The sequence below is a fragment of the Branchiostoma belcheri genome, unplaced genomic scaffold (assembly GCF_001625305.1).
Source record: "Branchiostoma belcheri isolate BF01 breed outbred unplaced genomic scaffold, Haploidv18h27 scaffold5, whole genome shotgun sequence".
Classification (NCBI taxonomy): domain Eukaryota; kingdom Metazoa; phylum Chordata; class Leptocardii; order Amphioxiformes; family Branchiostomatidae; genus Branchiostoma; species Branchiostoma belcheri.
The window spans coordinates 6,347,368-6,355,461 of record NW_017804131.1 but is presented as its reverse complement, the minus strand read 5'-3'; the positions used below and the strand labels follow the sequence as shown (position 1 = coordinate 6,355,461).

The following is an 8,094-nucleotide window of genomic DNA, read 5'->3' as shown; positions in this document are numbered from 1 at the left end:
CACATGGACATCTTTTCTAGTTCCAACATCGCTGGGGTATAATTTGATGATCTAACCGGGCGGTATAAACGGCGACATCTGTCAACCGTGATGATAGCGTCCCCTTGACGGAAACACGGTGTGACAGGCTGACTGCTAACGCACGGCGGGAGCAACCTGTACCTGGGAGGGTGGAAGATTTGTCCGGCTTATTATTTTGTCAGGTCGCGTTATGGCTGAGTACGAGTGACACGTATAGAGAAAGCCTGAATGGGAAACTGTGTAGTTGAACAGCCGCCTGACATGAACATGAACGGCAAAGTTGTCAGTTTCATCTGTGTCAAAAAAACGTCGTCTGAAAAAACATGGCCGACACAAGTTGTTGTCAGCTCATAGAGCCACCATTTCTGACATAAAGTGCTGCACGTTCTTTATGTTTTCAGGAAATGGTAGCGAAAAAGTTTCCCTAAACAGTCACACAACATGAAGTCACAAAAATGCCTTCTTTTTTTGAGAGGACGCTTTAAAAACACGTGACATTTTATTTACATGTATATATGTAGTAAAATGCACAGGAACGTGTCATAACCATAGCAAAATTTGCACAATTTAGAAGCAATCCCTTGAAACCAAATGTTGTTTCGAAGAAAATTCATTGTTTTATTTGTTCAGCTTATACAAAAGAAACAACTGTACATAAAGAGCATCACAGTTAAATGGTAACGATAGCGGCTTGTGTTTAGTGGTAAGAGCTAGAGTGTGGTGAAATTAACTTGGTACATGTGGTGTCAACTGTACAATATTTCACTATAGAAATATGTTTGGATGCATTTTTGTCTGAAATTTGCTTGGTTGTGAAAAACTAAAGGCACATGGTGTCCTTTAAATGCTTCCACATACACACGTGAAATCGCTTGATACCGACCAGAGCCACTCGTTGTCTACAGAAAAACATTGTTTACCTGGTGAATGTCCACCTCCACGTTTTACATATGCATACGGTAAACACAACGTCTTTCAGGCATTGAAACCGTCGAAGTTTGTTCTTCGTAGACTTCGTATACCACAACGGCACCATATTCTAGTAGTCCCTCACCATTTTCACAGACATATGCATATTTGTACAAAAAGAAAGAATCGTGGTATTAGAATTATCAGTCCTGTGCTCTTGGTCCCGTACCATTCGTGCTTCAGTCAGTAGCACGAAAAATGCCATTACTTTAGCCTCCTTTTGTGGTGTTTTCAGTCGGAAGATATCGTATAGAATGGAGGGTCAACCCGACTCAGTCGTCGTCTTTTCATACTCTGTGAACCCTTTCCGCCAGTATACATTTCTACTGAGAGTTTATTTTCTTCGCGACTCTGTCAGACGACACTACAAGTTTCTCTCAGCTCCACAATCTTGGCGGGAAAACTCGTCAATTCTACGGTTGAAAGCAGCACGGCGTCTGTTCTGATTTTCTTTCGTTCAAGTCATTTTCAGCTACTTTTGCTTGTCCCTTCTTCTTTCGACCATGAAACCGAATCAGTCAGTCAAGTCAGTCAGGAAGAGTCTATTATCTAGACCCAGCGTCGCTGTTACTGCTCGTACTTTTCGTCTCTTCGTGTCCGTCGGGTGCTGTGGCGTGTTCCGCCGTAGCTGTAAGCTGCTGAGTGGCCTGTCTCCACCGGTTGATGTGGTGTGCGCCTCTGTGTTTGGTGGGAGAGTCTCTCCCCGAATCGTCCCCCTGTTGTTCCCGCTTGTGTTTCGTCCTCCTGTTTTGGAACCACACCTTGACCTGTACGAGTTGGTGAGAGGGTAGAAAAGACCTCTTTAGTCCAAAGATAATCTACTTAACATTATGCAAAATACCTTTAATAAATACATATCTATGCAGTGTACACAGAACACAAATATCTTATAAGATAGTTTGTGACACTTGCTAAACATATTGCTAAATCAAAACATTTCGAAACATGTAAATTGATTTGGAACCAACTCAACAGTTACTCAAAACGATCGCACTTATACGTGAAGACATGATCTTGCTGTACGTGTTTTGTATATAGAGATAAAACACTAAGTATTATTAAGGATTCTGTACTAAGTACATTCTTTGAATATCTGCCATCAAAGCTGACGTTCAGGGCGATTCTGCCACTAAATATCTAATTCTAAAGATCTCTTTGACAGTCATAGAAAATCTTGCTATGTATAGACATCAACTTATGTACATTGTAGCGTTTATTCTACAAAAACATATACACGTACATGTTTTAGAATAGTTCAAAATTTCTAGCCCATTGGACACGTACGTAACTATAACAATACGAGTTTAACATATTGGAAAACAACGAAGATCGTATGACCTTTCTGCTAGTATATAGTATTCTAACTGTTTTGACGGACTAGCGAAAAAATACTATACATACAGGGCGTAACAATCGATGAAATGTTGAATAGCATACATTGTGAAATAAACGTATAGACCACATAATTTTGTTAAATGTCTGTACAATTGTGTGACCTTGGTGGCCAGATATTTTGTGACCACTGAAGCCATCTTAATGTGGCCTGACGAGCGATCGTAAACGCTGGTCATTTTTATTATGCCTCCATGCCCAAACTACCTGACGAAAAAGGTGTATGTCTAAACCAGGTTTTCTGTTAACAGTCCTTAGTGCTTGAAACAAAGAAAAAAAGCTGAGGGAGGGCAACACAAAATAGACGATTGTGCCACCACACAATAGTTAATGCACGTTTCTAATGGCTTTTACTGTGTAGGGTAGGAAAAGCATTGGCCACACAAGGCCGTGTGATATACTACATCGTTGTGCCAGTTGAAATACGAGGGGCTGTCAAACCGTGCTATATGTTTTGGAGAGAGATAAGGATCGAAGATAATATGTCAGTGACACAAAGAAAACGTTCAGCGTTGGACTACGGCCATATCTCATATATCAATGCACAAAGGGGGAGGGGAGGGTGGCCGTCAGCGAGTATTACTGACCGAACATATGTCAAATGCCTTTTAACAGTTTAGGAAAATCAGATTGCATATATTAAACTGTCTACACATTTTGATGAGAAGTAGAATTTGGCAATGCCGTAAATTTTGCTTTCCGTTTTCGTCAGTTGAAAAGTGCACGCTGGTATATAATTGGGCATGACAGGGTGCCATCAAAAATGGACGGTCAACTCGAAGCAGAGAGACACAGTCAATCCTACTTTGTAGAAAACCAATTGTGGGTAAAAATTGCAAAATTATCTATGCAATATGCTGTATATGAGTTACAAGACCACCCACGTTATATGTGACGGTTCGAGGGGGAGGTATTTTTTCCAAGAGGAAAAGTTAAGTACAACAAAATAAGACAGCAGTATTTCAAGTAGCAAATAGCTTTAAAACATAAATCTACCGACATTTTTGTCAGGAAAAAACAAAACAGTCAAATCGTGCAATGCACTACAGAGCACGAGGCATGTCTACATATCTCTTTATCATCGAACTTGGTTGTACCTCAGTTCGAATTCAAGTTGAATCTTGATTTCAACGTAAGTTGAATATTGACATTTCAACGTACTATAATGCAGAAAATTAGTTGTTGATCAATGTATTACTTGATGTTACATTAAAGTTTTCCAACTTTCTTAACGTTTATGTTGAATTCACGCAGTTAGATTGAAGGTATATCCAGCATAAGTTACCCTCCACTCAGCGTATACACAGTGCCTCTTGTCTCGGGTAGAAGTGAAGTTACCCCCGAGCGTTGAAAGCAACGAGTATACATACGGTGGACTTGCTGACCTTTCTTGTATATCGCTACGAACAATTTAATGTGTTTTCTTAGTCAGATTACAATATCAAATATACACAATGTTTTGTATTGATTGTTTGGTTGTTTTTGAAATGCGATATCGGTTCGAAAGCTCACAAAAGTATCACGTTGAACCCAAGTGTTTTCTATTTCCCCTCATTTGAGCGAAGGAATGGGGCTTAAAATTCTTGCCCAACCGCAGCATAGTCCAGCCAGACACGTAAGGCTATTATGGTTTTAAACCACTTCTGGTAGTACAGATAAAACTGTTAGCCACGGAGCCACTATATCCAGATGGACCTCGTGATATTGTCTGCTGCATTCAGCGCAAGACAAGAAAATTGCCTCATTAAGTAATGCCCACACGCGATTTAGGTGGGTTTTTACATTCAACTTGGCAAATGTGCCACTTCTAATGACTGGCGTAAGAATGGGAAGATTTCACAGTCGCAAATTACGTAAGATTTCTAGATGAACTCTCAACTGACGAGGATAACGAGACTTGTATGACAAACGATGGTATGGAAAAAATTCGCCAGCTAATGATACATGACTTCCCCCTTCCTTGTTTCTCTTCCAAATTGTCATAGCACTTTCTTGACTCTGTTAATCTGAAGCCATTTCTTCAAACGGCGGTAAAATGATGGATATTTCTACAATGAACAATGCGTTTACTAGCTGTATTATATAATTTTATCCGATGCTTTGAAAAGCCCTATTGCAAGTAAGAAGAGAACACACCTTTTTCTATAGGAAGATGATATACAGTCTAAGCTCCACGTGTTTTTCCGTGAGATTTTGTGGGTGTAAAACCCATCTCTTTTTCTTGTAGACTGTCTAAAACCCACCTGTGTTTCTCTGAGACTGTCTATGAGACTGTCAGAAACCTACCTGTGTTTCTGTGAGACAGTCTAAAACCCACCTGTGTTTCTGTGAGACAGTCAAAAACCCACCTGTGTTTCTGTGAGACAGTCTAAAACCCACCTGTGTTTCTGTGAAACTGTCTAAAACCCACCTGTGTTTATGTGAGACAGTCTAAAGCCCACCTGTGTTTATGTGAAACTGTCTAAAACCCACCTGTGTTTATGTGAGACAGTCTAAAACCCACCTCTGTTTCTGTGAGACTCTCTGAACCCTGTGTTTCTGTGAGACAATCTAAAACCCACCTGTGTTTCTGTGAGACAATCTAAAACCCACCTGTTTCTGTGAGATTGTCTAAAACCTACCTGTGTTTCTGTGAGACTCCCTAAAACCCACCTGTGTTTCTGTGAGACTAAAACCCACCTGTGTTTCTGTGAGACTGTCTAAAACCCACCTGTGTTCCTGTGAGACTGTCTAAAACCCACCTGTGTTTCTGTGATACTGTCTGAAACCCACCTGTGTTTCTGTGAGACAGTCTAAATCCCACCTGTGTTCCTGTGAGACAGTTTAAAACCCACCTGTGTTTCTGTGAGACTGTCTAAAACCCACCTGTGTTTCTGTGAGACAGTCTAAAACCCACCTGTGTTTCTGTGAGACAGTCAAAAACCCACCTGTGTTTCTGTGAGACAGTCTAAAACCCACCTGTGTTTCTATGAGACAGTCTAAAACCCACCTGTGTTTCTGTGAGACTGAGAGACTGTCTAAAACCCACCTGTGTTTCTGTGAGACTGTCTAAAACCCACTTGTGTTTCTGTGAGACTGTTTAAATCCCACCTGTGTTTCTGTGAGACAGTCTAAAACCCACCTGTGTTTCTGTGAGACTGAGAGACTGCGCTAGGTGCTTCCTCTCCTGCCCGACTACGTAGTGGTTCTTCTCGAAGGCGTGTTCTAACCGGAGCAGCTGTGACGGGGTGAACGCCGTCCGAATTCTCTTCGGTTTCCGGAACGGATTTTGTAGATGGATAAGCGATCCGTTACCGATATCTGGACCTGTTCGTGGAGGTAGGAGGTAAATATTAGATTCTAATTCAAGGACTTCAAAGGACGCAAAAAGCGAAGGAGCTGTCTGCCTGTCTCCTCAAAACATCAGAAAGGAGTACTATTGCCACACGTGGTTTGTTACCAAGGCGACATCGAGGTACGAAATGGTACTATATTCCTGGATTAGTTACCCTCATAAACGTATCCACAAGTATAATAACAAGGTTTTTCATAATTAAAAGTGATGCGCGAAGATGTAGTCAACTTCACTGACATCTGTACAGTACAAAGGCGGGTGAAGCAAAATTGAAACAGAATTTAGAATATAGTTTATCGTCGCCCTGTTATGTTCAATTTCTATATATCCGTCTATCCGTATAGAGTTAGAAGAAGAATCAAAGTAACTGACCTGCAACGTATAGAGACTAAAGTCTACTCTAAACTTTATAATTTAAAGGATCCATATGGCATGTCTAGGGTTGAATATGCCATGTACCTAGTACTAGTCTTTGATGTAAGCAGCAATCTTTGATGACAGCGTTTTAGGCACGAATCATAGAGTTTGAACATTAAGATACACCTTGTTAATGCCAGAAAATTTTTAATTCGATATTTTGATATGCTAATATATGAACGGCTTGTATCAATTAAGTTCTTGTCGTAACATATTTGAACATAGCCATTTAGTTTCACAGCTTAGTTTCACATATTCTTCTTATACATTTCAATTAATGATATAAGTGTATATCGCTTTCTGATACGTTTGTTCTTTCTACTTATTGTGTGTTTTAAAGTGTTTGCTGATACGGAAGTTAATGTGGACTTACGTTAAGGCCTCCTTTAAACATTTTGATAAAAAAACTCAGTCCTTTGAAGAAGGATATTTCTACGTCTGTTCTCGTGGTCTCACCTTGTAACCTGTGTCCGTACGGCGGGTGTCCGCTCAACATCCAGGGGTTGTACGGGAGGTGGCTCTGGTACGGCGGCGACACCGGCGACTGGTGGGGGACGGCCGGGGACGCGCCCGACAACAGCCCCGGTGGCACCATGGCAGGCCCGGCGCTGTACGTCATGTAATGCGGGACCGACACCGGTCTGGGCCCGGCACACAGACTCCCTAAGCTCGGTATCGACACCGGGATCCCGCCTTGCGTGTACGGGACGTGGGGTATCCCCGAGTCTATGGTTGTGGCCGCTGTCGTTCTACAGAGTCTACTCAACTCCAGGAGCTGAGGGGGATGAGGTAGTGTCCGAGGCGGGCCGTCTCGTGCGAGGTGGTCTTTGGACACCAGTGACTCTATACTGAAGCTAGACTTGGGCTGGAGCACCGCCATCATTTTTGGTTCCGACGTACGCTGGCGCTACTCAGTCTTTGAAACCTCCACAACAACACCTGTACAAGTGTACAGCTCTTCAGGATATTCTGCTGACGATATTGTCGTCCTTGTCTTACACGTCTGCGTCAAGAGGCCTCTGTTCCGGACGATCCACAGGCCTCTTTCTAGAGCGTCATAGAATCTCGTTTCTCGGCGTAGTAGGTAAAGCAGTTGGTCGCCACCCTTGGCGTCTGAGGGCTTACTTACACCACTTTAAAGTCCAGTTGCCCCTTGTGTTAGACATCCAGCTTTGCGGTAGTATGGTTAAATTTGTAAACTGCCGTAGGGACTGGTTTTTAACAGTAGGGATCCTGACCTCTTGATACGTACGTATTGCCCCACGACGTAACAGTGGACTAACCTACCTCAGCCGGCGTCACAAATACAGTCCACCAGAGCGTTTCCGAACGTTGTGGCGGCGTTCTCAAACCACCGTTGCGGCGTTACTACAACGATCTAACGTCCGATTAAAAAGGTAGTTTTCGAGCGCACACGTACACTTCTTCACCTATTAAGCCCCGGGTACTACTAGTATGCAAATGACGCCTGCTTGTAACATTGTGAAGCCCAAATGTCGCAGTGTTCCTCATTGGCTAATTGCCATCCTATTCACGCAGGGGTAGACCATTTTTCATCATCAGGGACTTGTGATTTAGGGCAAAAATATCACTCTCAGAAACGCCTGGGCAAGCGATCAGTCTCGGTTTACTTTCTTAACAAGCAACGCCGCTGTTTTAGCTATCTTTCAGTCTAGCGGAAGTATATATGCTACGCTAAAGAAACACCCGCCGGTGTGTGTGTGGAAACGCCCCCCATTTCACGCTCTAATGTGGCAATGATAGGTTGGATGGGGGTCAATTGGCGGCCATCTTTGAAGCGACTGGGAGAGCCCATAACGAGGCGCTGACAGCTTTCAGGTGCAGGTAACTTCAGACAAGATCTGATAACCACACTGAAAACATAAACAAACATGGCGGACAGTGCCTCAAGGTCAGGTGTAACGGGCTTCCCTCACACACAGGGTCGTAACGCACCCAGA

General features: G+C 42.7%; 1 protein-coding gene across 1 annotated transcript; it reads right to left on the bottom strand.

Moving 5' to 3' along the window:
- Positions 1 to 1,099: 1,099 nt before the first annotated feature.
- Positions 1,100 to 7,144, bottom strand: LOC109480068 (homeobox protein EMX1-like). Its single transcript, XM_019782217.1, has 3 exons — positions 6,590 to 7,144; positions 5,504 to 5,688; positions 1,100 to 1,757 (listed from the first exon to the last, which is right to left on the bottom strand). Exons 1-3 carry the CDS (start codon positions 7,014 to 7,016, stop codon positions 1,536 to 1,538), a joined length of 834 nt encoding a protein of 277 aa, XP_019637776.1. The 5' UTR covers positions 7,017 to 7,144; the 3' UTR covers positions 1,100 to 1,535.
- Positions 7,145 to 8,094: the final 950 nt, after the last annotated feature.

What these genes read in the sequence shown, in the direction of transcription:
- LOC109480068 (XM_019782217.1), bottom strand. Translation starts at nt 7,016, where the DNA reads ATGATGGCGGTGCTCCAGCCCAAGTCTAGCTTCAGTATAGAGTCACTG. An exon ending in GTACGGACACAGGTTACAAG is followed by an intron (nt 5,689 to 6,589) that starts GTGAGACCACGA and finishes CTCCACGAACAG; the next exon opens with GTCCAGATATCGGTAACGGA. An exon ending in TCAGTCTCACAGAAACACAG is followed by an intron (nt 1,758 to 5,503) that starts GTGGGTTTTAGA and finishes CAACTCGTACAG; the next exon opens with GTCAAGGTGTGGTTCCAAAA.